Here is a 15,338-nt window from a genome sequence, read left to right on the forward strand (position 1 = left end):
TACTTTTTTTTCAAAAGACCATTATATAAAATATTATTTTAGACATGTATAAACTATAAAATTTTAGAAAATATTATTAAAAATAAAAATAAATTCAGCTGAACGGAAATCACGAATTAGGTTTCCAATACATGCATGGATGTAGGAAAGAGTTTCTATTTACAAGTAGTTCATCAATAAACACTGCACCATTGCTGACCAGCATTTGTCAACATCTCACCACAAACAATTTCTAGTTCTAGACATAATTTTTGATTCAGTCCAAAGGAAACAGTTCTGTTTTTTTTTTTAATACAACCCCATTTGCAATTTAGGGTAAACATAATCAGAAATTCAGCTGTCTGCACCGCGCCGCATCGACATCCGATGGGCAGTACGGGCACTTGAAAGTTTTCGATCCATTCTTCGACATCTTGTTGATGGATTGTTTGCAGAGCACGTGACCACACGACATCAGCATCGGCGGGTTATCTTCGGTCGATTGCTCCTTGGACACGGGACACACGAATATAGAATGAAATTGGAACTCTTTATCTAACTCAACCGGCACAGGCAACTGCTTCATTGATTGCCATTCTTGCTTCTTCCCAGCCATAACTGTCATAAACTTTAAAAGTGGTGGTAGACCTTGCACACCTGCTGCTATTGTCACACTCAATGGGCTCCGATATGACTGCCCCAGTAAGTTGCAGAACTGTCGAGTGAGCTCTTCAGCCACTATATCCCAATTGGTTGGTGATAATAAATGAGCATATGGGGACTCACTAAGTCTGTCGGAATACAAGAGACACCCCATGAGTTTCTGGATCTCAGCCATATGGTTTCCGGCAAAAGGAACGAAGTTAGTTCTTGCATACTTGAGTGCTTCATCTCTGCTTCCCTTCTGTAGTATTTTCACAAACTGCAACTGATGGAGTCCCAACAGGAGGTCCGAACCATTTTCTTTCAGTTTATCAGAGTTTGCGGCTGCCCATTTCAGGGCAGGCTCTAGGTTCCTACTCTTCATGGCTTCAAGTATTTGATACATTTCTTGAAAAAGCGATCTCACAGCAGCAGCAGCTTCTGCTTCCCTAGCTTCAGTTATAAAACAATCACCAACATCAAACATGCCCTGCCGATAGAAATGGCTGGCAATTATTTGGTTAACTGTATGAGAATCAAACTCGATATTTCGATAAGCCTTGGATATATCAGGATTAAGGGTTTTCTCAAGAGCTTTTGGATACTTGCTCAATGCAATGTTGAGTTCCTTCTGTGTGCCTTCTAGCTGAGCGAGTGGAGCAATTTCATGCAACTTTTGCTTAAGTTCAGCAAGTATAGATTTATGGTCAAGGGTGGTTGACTGCATCATTTCTATTGCCTTCTCGATTTCTTGTACAATCTGATCCATAACTTCCTGCACTTTAGAGCAGGACAGCTTTTGCTTCTTTGCTACACGATCAAATGCATCCTTCAGGTTATTCAACTCCATTGTCAATCCCATTCACAGTATCAGTCCTTATATTAGAATATTTTGTCACAGAAGCAACTGCAAAGAATGCAATAAAGAATTCGTATCAGTTAATATTTAATTTCAAAGAACTTATATGTGGGAACACACAAACACACAAAGAAAAAGTACCAAGACCTCAGATCTGGAGCCGATAGTTAATGGTTGGTCACAGGCTGCAGATATAGCACTCTATAGTCCATTCAATTTAAACCTATGTTTGAAATATCAGGTTTGCGTTAGATTATAAGAATGCTAGAGAAAACATGATTACAACAAATTAGCAAACAATGACCTCAGATGCTCAATTGCCATCTAGATTCAAATAAGAGAAAAAGAAAAGAAAAGAAAAGTTTGATAACAATACGAATAGTCTACAAAGTCTTGAACAGTTCTTAGTCTATTAATTTAAACATCTTTTTCTAAGAAACCAGGCACAACTTTAGCACAAAGAAACAGCTCCATCAATTAAGTACTTGAATCAATTCTAGATGATGCACAAGCAGGCCAATACATCCTGATTACCAAACGCACATTTAGATAAATAAAAGATTACCAGATACATTGGAAGTCTAGTGTAACCACAAATTCTGTTCAAACAAAGGGGAAATTCTGCTAGATGTAAATAAGATGAACAATGTATTACAGGATTGAACAAGTAAAGGTAGAATTAACAATGCTGCACTGACAAATAAAGATAAGAGTTAAAATTTTGAGTATAAAGGAGAAGATAGAGGTTGCAAACATTGAGTATAAACAGAAGGAAAACACATTTAAGGTGGTCTGGAAACATAACAATTTAGAAATAGCCAGTGAGAAGATTTGATTCAATACAAAATGCTAATGTCAAGCGAGGGAAAGGAGAGCAAAGACGTGAATAGCATCTACAAATGCCGAACTAAACTATTAGTCACCTTACTGAGACCATAGTGTTAACTAGGATTGTAAATGAATAACGCGTTTGATTAACAGTTCACTTATGTTCGTTTAACAAACTAAGTAAACAAAAACATAACTAGATTTTGAGGCTTGTTTACTAAACTAACCAAACACGAACAAGACATGTTCAGTTCATTTATGTTCATTTAGAATTTGTTTATTGTTTGATTATAATAAAATAAAATAATATTTATATTTGATTATTTCATATCTAAATAATAAGAAATATGTTTATTTATGGTTTGTCGGTTTACTATTCATGAACAGATTTTTAATTGTTTGTCGACATATTCAATTATATTAAGTTTACGAATAAGTTCATTTATTTGAACGAATGAACACAAACATACAAACACAAATGCAACTTTGGAATTCTTAACAAACACAATCAAACTTAAAAATAAACTAGCAAACATCAATAAAAGTTGTTCATTCAAGCTGAGTTTATTTATCACCTTCCATAAGCATGGTATAGCCAATACTACATATAAATAGGACAAAAGGTTATTTTTCAAAGTTAATATTCTTGTTATTACAGTAAGCAAAAAGGAAATGCACAACCATGACATATATTCTATACGAATGATCTTGACATCTAAAGGAAGCCCTAGGCAAAGAACAGGACATAATCAATCTGATTCTCAGATTAACAAATCGATATCCACTTTAAAGAATAATATAAAAGTTTCAATTGGATTTAAGAATTACAAAAACACAAAGCTTATAGTACTTAAAATTATAAGTCCATATCAACAATCAGTTTCGAATCAGCAATTCCATAGAATTCATGAGAGAAAATAAAAACTTTTCTAAGTAACTAAGTGAAAACAGATTAATATCAAATTACCATTCAAAAGCTTCGGGGCGTACGGTAAAAGTTGAAATGATTCCTGCAACAAAATGAATAATCAACATTCAGTGTTCGAATTGAAATGAAAATTATAAGATGGATCTCATTCAATACAAAATTCGTAGTTACAATTACAAATTCAACTTTAAAATACAAGATATCTAAGACTAGAAAGGGCCGTTAATAACTTAAATCGCATAATTATCGAAACTTATAACATAAAAGAGATCAAACCTTAACTAAATCAAACAAATTAATCGAAGGAACAAGCAATTAAAAACGCCATTTAAATTAATAAGAACTGCAAATCAATTACTGAAACTAAAGCACCAAAGATAAAAAAAATTTAAAAATAGAGAAATCCATAATAATTTTATATACGTACACGAAATTGAAGACGAAGATAAACAAGAAATTAAATAATTTATATTAGAATAAAAAGAATTAAGATTTGAATATAGATTTTAAAATTTATTTTTCAAAAGGAAATAAAAATGAAAAAAGGGAAGAGCGTACGGATTTGCGGTGTAGAGAATCAGCGAGGGCGAAATCTCGGTGGGGGTGGGGAGTAGGAAGAAGAGAGGAGAAGAAAGGGGATGATTTTGAGGACTGAAATGGCGAAAAAGGGAATAGAGGTTTTGTGTTATTGCTGTTTTATGCCCGTTTAAGATACGGGGGTTATTTGGGAAACTGGAGGTTTGTGTAATGGATCAGGATCAAGGAATCCTGGCCGTTGATGTAGTGTTGTTGAATCAATGATTATTTTGATCCGTCCATGATCATCGGAAAATTTTTTATTTATAATTATTTAATTTATAATCTATCTATTTTATAAACATTGACATATATCTATCATCTATAATATATATTAAATTAGGGTAAATATATAGTTACTATATTATTAAATTGAAATTAAAAAATATTTAATATATTATTAATTACCATGTGATAATAAAAAATAATTAATATTATTGAGATAGATAACATCATTTTAATACTAAATTAGGATATGTTTGTTTCACATAAAATGATTTAGGATAAATATTTTCTATTTTTTTAGCGTTTGTATCATGAAAAATAATTTGGTCAACAAAAAAAAGTCAATTTTTCTGAAAAAGGATTTTATCTTTTAAAAAGCATAAATTACTATCTAGAAATTATTTCTTTATATAACTTGATTTTCATATAAAAATTAACTTGAATAAAGTCAATTATTATATTAATTTTAATAATAGGTGCATTTTAATAGAGACATAGTTTAAAACAATTTTTTAATATAAATTCAACAACTTTTTTCAGCTTATCAAATAGTACTGAAATAAAATTAGAATGTGGTTGTTTCACAGATAATGACTTACGAAAACGAGTTTTTTATATTTTTTACATTTGTTTTATGGAAAATGGTTTGATAAGTGGAAAATAATTTGCTGATCAACCGAAAATAAATCTTTTCTCTGAAAAATGACTTTTCTCTTTTAAAAAACATAACTCATTTTCAAAAATGTAATTTCTCATAGTTAACTTGATTTTTATATAAAAAATAAATTGAATAAAATTAATTATTATATTAATATTTTAATAATAAATATATATTACAACTTTGTTTTATTGCATAAAATATGAATATTTTAATAAAGATATAAATATAAGCATTTGTTTAAATCTTACTTAATTTCATTTATCACTCTATTTTCATTGTATCACTATTTACTCCCATATATATAATATACTTAACTTTAAATTAAGTTTTAGTTAAATATCTATTAATAATATTATTAAATCTATATGAGATATAATTTATTATAAAATAATAAAATAAATTTAATTGTCCAAGAAAAATGTTTCTTCTCTAACAAATATAATTTGTTTTATGTTTTTTCACCACAAACAAATTAAAAAAATAATTTCAAGAAAAATTATTAAACAATGAGCGAAAATCATCTTAGCATAAAAAAATATAATTTTCTTCAAAAAAATCAATTCGCATTTTAAAATTTATTTTTCAAGTTTTCATAGTTTCAATGGCCCGTTTGACCCAATCTAAGCTTGAGTAATGATTTTTTATCGTTGAGTAAACCCGATCTAATTTAAATTAAAATTAAAATATTTTATATAAACATTAATATGAAATTATATAATTTGATATTTTATTATTTTTAAATAATAAATGAACTCGAGTCCAAGTCTGTTTAATATATTCTACAAACAAGATAATTTTTTGTCTATATTCTAATCATATCCTTATATTCTTAAACTAAACTTAAAAAGGTTTTTAATTGACATCAATTAATAATATGTTGTCAATTTTTTTTTTAAATTCTTTTCCATAAATCATATATCCTTGTATTTCCATTCAAATGCATGTTTAATATAAATATCCAACACTAATAAATAGAAGCAACATAAATTCACTCCTTTAATGCTTTTTAATAACAGAAAATTATATAATATCTAATTTCTTTGAATTCTAAACCATTTAACACTAACAATTATCTATTAGTGAATGTTTAAAAAGTGTACAAAATTCAATCAGGCTATACGCTTAAGAGATTCACCACTCTTTGACATAATTTTAATTTAAAATATCAAGACAATTGCAAAGACCAATACATGCTATTGAGTTATAATGTAACATATATTTCAGTAAAGATACAACAGCAGCAGGAACCCTTAATTTCTTAGGTTGGTTAGTGGGTACCTCTTATTCTTTTTTCATTTTTTTGCAGGTTCAGTCTACTGGAGGTTCTTGGTGCTGTCATGCATGCCTATCGAGTGCGATCCTGTACGCCCTAACCGACTCGTAATATTCTTCGTCCCCGTAAACTTTCCTGGAGAATCAGATGGAGGTCCATATGTAGAATTGAAAATTTAGAAATAGGATCACACATGCAGGCAGTGGTGGAATTTTGAGAACTCTAAAAGAAGTAGTGAGCAACGATGCACACATACAACTGTATGATGTTGATACAAAAGGCCCTTGTATTAAGTTCTAGGCTGAGTTCTTAATACGAGTAGAAGTTAAATTTAAGAAAATTAAATATACTTTGAGTTCGTTTTGGCAAGCAAAGGCCAGTTAAAACAAGTAATCGGGTAATACTTTTATGGAATTTGCTAATGGCTGTTCTAAGAGCACTCTAGGTTACTATATATACTAATGTATTTACTTTGATGCGTTGATATTTGAAAATGATGAATATCAAGTTTTCGAATTTTGTACTTATTACTATAAATAGGATTAAGTACCCTAAGGATACTAACTAATAAAACCCTACTTCTAAATCAAGTTAACCTTAAAAGGACAAATTTTCAAACACTCGCCATTAATCTAGGTAACATAGTTAAAGATATCTATCTTGTAGTATAATCAAGACGAGCAACCATCTTGTAATGGATGAATAATGCAAATGCAGATGGGAAAGAGATTGAATAATGCAAAACAGGCAACCAAAACCCATAAATGTAAACCTAAAATCATACTTACGCTAGATCTGCCAAATTTTGTGACTTGATGATGGCTTTTCCCTCTGGGAATTCAAGGCAGGAGTAATGCATTATCATCTCCTTTAACGTATGCTTTGTGCTTTTAACGTCATTATCCCATAATATGCTCTGAAATAAGAGGTCAAAAAAAGTTGTAAACCAAGGCAAGTTCAATTCAGTATCAAAAGGTGTGAAAGTTAACCAGCATGCAGAAACAGTAGCTACAAAAACTTGAAAGTTTTCAGTAATGCAGAGAATTAATTGGGAGCATTAAACAGAAGAACTTGCTTATTTATAAACATTACTCAACAAGCACAGGTTTACTTCAATAACTTTTTTCTTTTTTATCACATATCATGTTTCTTAGACCTAAGAGTGAGATTAGTGAACTTAAATAATACTTAGTAAAATTGCATTCCTCTGTCAAACCGGTATAGATTCAAGAAAAGGTATTGTCATTGTTTAAGAAGAAATTTCGGAGCACAATATCAAGTTGTATTTAAGTGGGCCAGTAGGGACAAACCTACCTTCCTAACATACTCCTTTTTCACATCTTCCCAATGTGCTTCAACATTGGGAGAGAAAATTGAAGCATTCCAGAGAGCACCTCTTGCAACCATAACTGATGAAGCACCTTTAAGAGAGAAAAAAAATCAAGTGACACATATCTGGCCACAATATAAAATTATGTACAGAATATGAAAGACTTCAGGATTGGTAACCGCATAAAAATTTAAGTCTGGAATCCATAGGAAATTTCGCAACATAACAGTGGCAGTGCTTAGGGCAAGGAGGATATAATACTAATGGTACAAGAATGTTTTTTAGTCACTTAACATGTACCATTTTAAAAACTTGGAAGAACAGAAATATAAGTAAAATATCATTAGAAAACCAAAGTTATCTTTTAGCCACCTGTTGCAACTTTAATGCGCTGAATGTCATCATATTCAAAAACATCACCATTTGCAATAACTGGAATAGTTAATGCTGATACAACATCAGCAATCTCATTCCACTTTGCAGGATCCCTTGGCCTATCTGCAACTTGCCTGCAATTTTAACAAGAAAAATACAACACATCATTAAGAAAAAACCAAAGGCCTAATGTGATAGAAGCACAGAAACACGATCCATATGGTGTCCCTAATTTGGTTTCTAGTTGATACCACAACAATCTTCTATACCATTACAACGAATATCTATTCATTGGCCTAAGAATCACGCCTTTAACTTTCCAAAGACAACTTTAATTCTCAGAATATCCTCCTTCACGCTACTAGACCAACACCTTGATGGTTGATAGTTTGAACTTTTGCTATCTGTTAGTCATCATTATATTCCCAGACACTTAATGCACACTAAATAATTTATATGATTGCCAAGAGTAGCATTTTCCTAAAGCATTATATTTTCCTTCTCTCAGAAGCATCAGGCTTCTATCATCGCCTCACTTTCCCTGCCAGATTTCACCAAAAATGTATCACCTAATCCCCTCACCCTACAACTTTAAGCTAACCATTGAAGTTACCGATTTTGATATAAAATCATGACCAAATATTGTATTTTGAAAGATATAACATCAGATAAAAGGTCGTTTTCCTGCTTATACAGAAAGTGTAATGGTTCAGAACAAAGACTTGAAGAAACACAATTCTGTAGCTATATCAAGAATATGATAAGAGTTTTCCTTTTCCAATTTTGATTTCCATTTCCAGGCTGATCCAACAAAGTTAAGATTTAACTACTTTGAAAAGTTGAAGAAATAATTAGCATAGATATGACAAATACATTACAGACTATTGGCTAAAAAGGTATATTATATGATCGATCCACTTTAAACAGATGAAACAGCTATATATACCAACAAAGGAACATCGAAACCATTAATTTTGATCTCATTGATTGCCAAATTGCAGTCACACCAAAAGTCATAAATGTCTCAAACACACAAAAGATTGCATCTACAGTTACCTTCCATGGACAGCAAGAGCAGAAACACCAGTCTTCTCAATTCTCCTTGCAAGTTCTACTGTATCCTGGGATGATTTTAAAAGTCGGATCTTGCATGTTACTGGAGTGTCTATGTTCCTCCTTAAAGTTGTTAAAATCTGAATTAGCAAAATAATAATGTGAAAGATCAAAGTTAAGAGCACACACTGGCAAGGAAACTAAAGGATGTTTCCAATAATATGAGGCACCTACATCATGTATGAGATCAGGCTTTGTCAACAAAGCAGCACCCATGCCACCACTCACAGAAAATGACTTGGGACAACCCATATTGATATCTACGGCAGCAACATCTTTGCACCTGTAGAAAGATTGACTTTCACCGTTAAAAAGGTCAAAAAGAAATCCTGACTTTGCCTATATTAATTATTTCCAACATCATAAAAAATAGAATAATAATTTGCATAAAATAATCATATACTTGTTAGACAAGTAGTTGGAACGGAGCAATGATCAAATTATCATAATCACTTAAATTTTTGGAAAAAATAAAGACACCCCTTAACATGAATCATGCATTTAATAAATCAATCAACTATTGTCATGATAACCCGGAGTTATCAGGAGCATAACTAACATTGAAGAACAAAAAACAAATTAACCAGCCCTAGGCTCCATGGATAAAGGATTAGTGTATCTTAAAACCGATTCAGTTACAAATGCGGGTGGATTCCAAATTTAACCATTATCAGTATAGTTATGGCTTGATAAAAAACCTTTGTGGATTCCAATAGCCTACAGCTCAAGCCATCTTCTGTATGCCGAAGAGAATTCTAAGCTAGAGTTTTCCATAAGAGACAAGAAAGAAAGTGATTTGATGATAACACTTGAGAATGTAATACAATAAAAGGGTCATTTTCTAGATTATTGTTATGTAATTAATAGTACTCATCTAGAATAAAAATGACACGCATAAAAGGATGGTGCAAACAAAAGAGGGGGGGGGGCAGTTCATGAGCATCATTGCAACTGCATGACAACAAGAAAAAAGAATGCCAAACTGGTATAAAATTTACACTAATTGAGCAGCCTTTAGAGCCCTCACAGCATCAGAAGTGCCCATTTGAAATACAACCCGACCCTTCTCTTCATTACAGGTTCTAAAGACAACATTATCCGTTCCCTTCTCAACAAAATCAGTTGATTTGATATAATCTGCGAAAAACAATAATGGAAAAAGAAACAAATATGACTAAATCAACTCAATTTCAATCATACGAGAGAAACAAACGGAAAAACATTAAAAGACGGTGCTATCCTCTTTCCAATCCTCTGTCTCACTTTCATTGAAAAAATAAAGTCGTTTATGAATTGATATTCCAATTAATTCGAAAAGCTAAAAGCATGTACATGGCCATGAGATTAAAGCTAACCTTATTAAGGCAAAAAGAAGAAGAAGAATAGTCCTAAAATTTGTTGCATTAACGGAATTATCCAGTAAGTTCAAAAAGAATAAAAACAAGTGTAACATACCATTAACTATGCGCTCACATTTGATAATCTTGTGATCAATAATTTCCTCGGCGTATGTAATATCTGCACCGTAATCAGCCGCTAGTAATCTAAATGGCAGCGTTCCCTGGAACAACCAAGAAAAAGAAGTCCAATTACACAGTGAAATTTCAAAACGAAGAGATGAACTGATTAAGAAAGTGAGAATTTGGTAACGGGAGTTCAATTTACTTACAACTCGAACCATGGGAGCGAGAACGAGCTTGTTCTCGTACTCCATTGTTGCTGCTTCGGAGTTGACGGCGGAGACGAGCAATAATAGCCACAAAAACGCACGCAAAATTTGTGTGGAACGACTTTAAACGGCGAAAACCGGCGCCTGGAAACAGAATCAACATACTTTTTTTCAGAATTGGGCTTCAGCAAGAAGTAAGGCCTAAAACCCTAACTCTAAATCTCAAGTTCTGAGCCCATTAATGATGACACTAATTTGAAATAATAAAAAAATCTACTTTACAAATAGAATTCTTCACGGGCCGATTTTGCCCGCTCAAGTTGCTCGAATTTGATTTGGACAAAAAGAAAATTTAAGTTAATTTAAAATACAGATCAGATTTAAGTTTCAATATTTAAGTCTCGGCTTTATTTGTTTTACTGAAAATAACTTTTAAAAAATATTTTTTGAAAATTAATTTTTTTTGGAAAAATTAATACTTTTTAATGTTTGAATGAATTTGTGTAAAATATTTTCTTTTATTTGATAAATTTACTGCAAATATTTCATAAAATTATTTTCAATGAAACAAACATGCATGTGAGGTTTTCTAATTTTTTTTATTATTGAGTTTATTTTATATCTATAAATTTATATTTTACATTTTTTTACATATATTAAAAATATTTTGTTAAATCCAGGTCCATTACAACATCATTTTTTAGTTACATGACTACCAAATGGGTATTTTTATTTAAAAATGTGAAATCAACAAAATTGACAAAAAAATTAACAATGTTAACAATTAGACTTGATTTTCAAATCTGAAAAGTAGAGGGATTAAATTCTCGAAAATAAAAGTATAGGGATTAAATTCTAAATTTGTGAAGAGTACATGGATTTGTGGCATGTTTTAACCTTTATACTACAAAACATTTATTTTCAATATATTTATAATTTTAATAAATATTTTAAAATATTAAAATTGAATATTTTTAATAATATGTGAAGAATATTATTTAAAATTATTTTTTAAAATTTATTATTAAAATAAAATTGAAATATTAAATAATCTATTAAAATAATAAATTATATTAATTATATTAATAATTTATTTTATGATTAAATATAAATAATTAAATACGTATGTTTATTAATATTAAAAATTATAATATTTTAATAATTTAAAATATTTTTAAAATAAAAATAAATTTTATTATCAATAATAATATTAAATTTTTTTAAGTTAATTTTTATATAAAAATAAAATTACTCGTAGAGGATTTATTTTCCCAAAAATAACTTACGCTTTTCAAAAAGATAAGTGAAAAATAGCTTATTTTTCGTTAATCTATAAGTCATTTTCTGTTTACCAAACTGTTTTATGTGAAACAAACACAAGAAAATGTAGAATTAGTATAATCTTAACTCTTTTTAAATATTGTAATATATTATTTTATTCTGATGTCTTATGAGATTTTTTTTCGCATAAAATTTATATATATAATATTATAATGTAAATTAAAAAATGCTTGTTAAGTGGTTTATATTTAAAATTTTAAGTTAAAAAATATAATTTAAAAATTTAAAATAAGAAGACTTAAAATAAGTATGGATTAGTCATTTGTGAGTATACTAAGTCATTTTTTACAAGATTTAGATTCATATTTTGGACTAGGATAGGCTTGAGCAAAGCATAAATTATGTTAACACCTCAATTTAGGATGAATTTGGCTCGGTTCAATCAAATTTCTTGAAAATTTTTAAACCATATAATTCAATTTGGTTATCTATTCTTTTAATTTATTTTTAGATTTATTTTGAAAAAAATGAGTTTTATTTTGTATCTTTCAAATATTATTTGATAAAACTTCAAAGCTATTTTATAAATATTTCTTTAAAAAATCAAATAAATAAAAAATAACCCTTTTGATTTTTTATCAGTCTAAATAATTTTTTACATATTTCATAAATTAAATAAAAATAATATTAAATTCGATTCAAGTAATCATCATCTATATTCATAAATTTTCTAAATACCTCGATTCAGATCAGATTCGATTTCTCGATTTTTCTTGCCCAATCTTACTTCTATATAATAGATATAAAATATTATTATTAAAATTTTGTTATTATTATTGTTATTTAAGTAGAATAAAAAGCGGATTGACATTACGGTGCAAGTTTACTTCCATTCATAATCGTTGACTTGGGCAAAAAATCTCATGCTTAACTAAATGAATTTAGTCTTAATCAATATCAACTAGAGAAGTGACCCAATTTTATTTTCTTTTTTGGTTATTAAATTATAAAATAATTAATTAATTTTCTTTTTTTGGCCACCAGCTAGGTAACATAAAAATAAAAATATCTAAAAATCTAAGATAGTTGGATGATCAGAAATGATAAAATTAAATAATTGAATGACCATTTTATAACTTTTCATGATTGGTCGATCAAAAATAAATTTACTAATAATTTAGATGACCATTTTAAAACTTTTAATAATTAGATGACTTAAAAAAAACATAACTAAATGCCTAGTAATATAATTTACCCTTATATTATATACTAGATAAAGAAAAAACTTGTCAAATCAAAATATTCATTTTTATTAAAAACTTCCTAAAACTTAATCCATAATTTATTTATTTTAATTAGAGATTTTTTAATTAATTAAACAGATGTAAAAATTCATCTAACTTGAGCTCGAAAAGTTTAATGAAAAATTTAGTTGAATTTAATTCGAAACTCGATTTTTAAAATAAAAAACTCATCAATATTAAATAAATCAAATCGAAATTTATCATATAAATAATTTTTATGTCATATTTAAAAATAATACAATAAAAAAAATTAATTTTATATCGATACCACTCATCTATTAGAAAGTTATAGAAAACTTAATTCCATGCTAAAACGCAACCGTAATAGAAATCAAATTTAAGAAAATTAGCTCCTTCGAGCTTTCCTGCAGAAGCATTTTGATCTCATGACATCAACAAATTTAAAACTAAAACAAAATTAGTACCCAAGCAAGAAATAGAAATAAAACATGGTTTTGTTCATTTCCAATTGATTGAAGAAAAAAAATTAATTGAGTTTTAACTCAATTGGTATTAGTATTGTTTTAAATTCAAAAGGACGTGAGTTCAAATGCGCTACAACACATTATCCTCTTATTTATAAATTGAAAAAGGATTATAGTTAATTTCAAGCATTAACTTAAAAATAAATACTTATAAATAAAATATTTTTAAAAAAATCAAACTTAACATAGACGAAACTTCTTTCTAATGAAAATTTCCTTCATCTCACCTACACAATTCCGTGGACTTTGAACATTTAATTAAGCTATAATTTTAGTACAAACAACATTACTTGACTCAAGAAACTTCCTTCTCTGTGTTTGATTGTCCTTTTTATTTGGGATAAAACATAATTTAGTATTTTTTTTCCATTTTAGATAAACTTTTATTTTTTTGTTTTACGTTAATCCTTGACTATGATAATTTTTTCATTTTTGGTCTATGTATTAACGTATCACTTTAAGCTAATGTCATATCACAAACTTTTTTTTAATGAAAAATTATATTTTTTTAGGTGATGGCTTGATATAGTATCAAAATGTTATGTCATCACATGAATCAAAATCGAGAAAAAAATATCAAGTTTAAGAACTAATGTGGACAAAAAAAATTTAAAAACCAAGTTAAAAAATATCGCCAAATTCAAGGACTAAATATCACATTATTACTTTTATTTTACTATTTTTTATCCATTATTAATTTTTCTTTCTTTCTTTTTCTAAACCAAATATTCAAACAATTTTAAAATATAACCATTACATCATAACACCAAATATTTTGGGGAAAACTTAGTGTCCAAAATTGCACAGGTTTATCTAGTATTGTACTCTCTTTTTGAATGGGGTATTTAAAAGAATTAACTAAATTTCCCTTTTAAAGATGATCTATAACATAAAGGTCTAATTGTGCTTATAGTCCTTGTACTCTTATATTTAATATTTTTATTTGTTTGTTTGGTTTTACACACATATAATATTGATCACGTGAGTAAAATTTTTATTTAAAATTTTGTCACAAAATTAACTTAACAAATGTTTTTTTAGTATTATTATAGATCCGATTTCAATTATTAAAGTAAATTACTAAATTTTGGAGATTAAAAATAGAGAGACTAAATATCAAATCCTATAGAGTACAATAACTAGAAACAGAATTAGACCTTAAATAAATCAAGATTCAACCAACATTATCTTATTTAAGCTTGACCCATACTTAATCAATCAATGAAGTGGCAAATAACTTCTTGTAATGTGGTAAAATCGGGTAAGTTATCGATTTTACGATTCGAATGGTTTGATTAAAAATGATAATAATAAAAAAATCAAATAATCTGGTTTAATCAGTTCAATTAGTTTATAGTGGTTTCCAAATCAATCGATTCAAAACCTCTCACTAGATCAATAGCTAATTGTTTTTTGGTTCAATCAGTTCAACCATGCGATCCTATCTAATTTAAACAACATTACTTTTTTGTCGGCACCTTAAAAATTAAGATTCCATTATTGTTGCTATCAGAAGCGAATAAAAGAAGTATGCGTCCCCCCAAAAATGCAAAATTACTTTTAAACACTTTAAAATTTATAAAATTATAAATTAATATAATAGTGAAATTGTTTTCTAGCCCCGTAAATTATTTTCAAATTGTAGTATGTACAAAAAAATTTATTTTTTTTATTCAAACATTTCCAAGTATAAAATAGATGATGGAGTTAAGACAAGATAATTACTCTTCTAAATATATTTTATCAAAACTAAAGATGTTTCATTCATTCATCACAAAGATCAAATATATCATATGCATATTAAAAAGGC

At 28.6% G+C, this 15,338-nt stretch overlaps 2 protein-coding genes across 7 annotated transcripts; both read right to left on the minus strand.

Moving 5' to 3' along the window:
* Positions 1-99: 99 nt before the first annotated feature.
* Positions 100-3,985, minus strand: LOC121209319 (protein RMD5 homolog). 3 transcript variants are annotated; one of them, XM_041079792.1, is made up of 4 exons: positions 3,795-3,985; positions 3,276-3,318; positions 1,622-1,703; positions 100-1,528 (listed from the first exon to the last, which is right to left on the minus strand). In XM_041079792.1, exon 4 carries the CDS (start codon positions 1,481-1,483, stop codon positions 326-328), a length of 1,158 nt encoding a protein of 385 aa, XP_040935726.1. In that variant the 5' UTR covers positions 1,484-1,528; positions 1,622-1,703; positions 3,276-3,318; positions 3,795-3,985; the 3' UTR covers positions 100-325. The 3 variants fall into 3 exon arrangements, with proteins under 3 accessions (XP_040935726.1, XP_040935725.1, XP_040935724.1); XM_041079791.1 differs by having other exon boundaries at positions 1,628-1,703; positions 3,795-3,949; XM_041079790.1 differs by lacking the exon at positions 1,622-1,703 and having other exon boundaries at positions 3,795-3,949.
* Positions 3,986-5,838: 1,853 nt separating this feature from the next.
* LOC107950501 (tRNA-dihydrouridine(20) synthase [NAD(P)+]-like) lies at positions 5,839-10,707 on the minus strand. Of its 4 annotated transcripts, none has more exons than XM_016885352.2 (9): positions 10,459-10,707; positions 10,245-10,350; positions 9,788-9,926; positions 8,964-9,072; positions 8,733-8,869; positions 7,674-7,810; positions 7,286-7,392; positions 6,760-6,887; positions 5,839-6,106 (listed from the first exon to the last, which is right to left on the minus strand). In XM_016885352.2, the coding sequence occupies exons 1-9, from the start codon at positions 10,501-10,503 to the stop codon at positions 6,034-6,036; spliced, it is 981 nt and encodes a 326-aa protein (XP_016740841.2). In that variant the 5' UTR covers positions 10,504-10,707; the 3' UTR covers positions 5,839-6,033. The 4 variants fall into 4 exon arrangements, with proteins under 4 accessions (XP_016740841.2, XP_040935728.1, XP_040935727.1 ...); XM_041079794.1 differs by having other exon boundaries at positions 8,733-8,797; positions 10,459-10,664; XM_041079793.1 differs by having other exon boundaries at positions 8,733-8,797; positions 8,919-9,072; positions 10,459-10,664.
* Positions 10,708-15,338: the final 4,631 nt, after the last annotated feature.

The sequence above is a fragment of the Gossypium hirsutum genome, chromosome A02 (assembly GCF_007990345.1).
Source record: "Gossypium hirsutum isolate 1008001.06 chromosome A02, Gossypium_hirsutum_v2.1, whole genome shotgun sequence".
NCBI lineage: Eukaryota > Viridiplantae > Streptophyta > Magnoliopsida > Malvales > Malvaceae > Gossypium > Gossypium hirsutum.

What these genes read in the sequence shown, in the direction of transcription:
- LOC107950501 (XM_016885352.2), bottom strand. Translation starts at nt 10,503, where the DNA reads ATGGAGTACGAGAACAAGCTCGTTCTCGCTCCCATGGTTCGAGTT. An exon ending in TCGCTCCCATGGTTCGAGTT is followed by an intron (nt 10,351 to 10,458) that starts GTAAGTAAATTG and finishes TGGTTGTTCCAG; the next exon opens with GGAACGCTGCCATTTAGATT. An exon ending in CAAAATTTGGCAGATCTAGC is followed by an intron (nt 6,107 to 6,759) that starts GTAAGTATGATT and finishes CTGATTCTCCAG; the next exon opens with GAAAGTTTACGGGGACGAAG.
- LOC121209319 (XM_041079792.1), bottom strand. Translation starts at nt 1,483, where the DNA reads ATGGGATTGACAATGGAGTTGAATAACCTGAAGGATGCATTTGATCGT.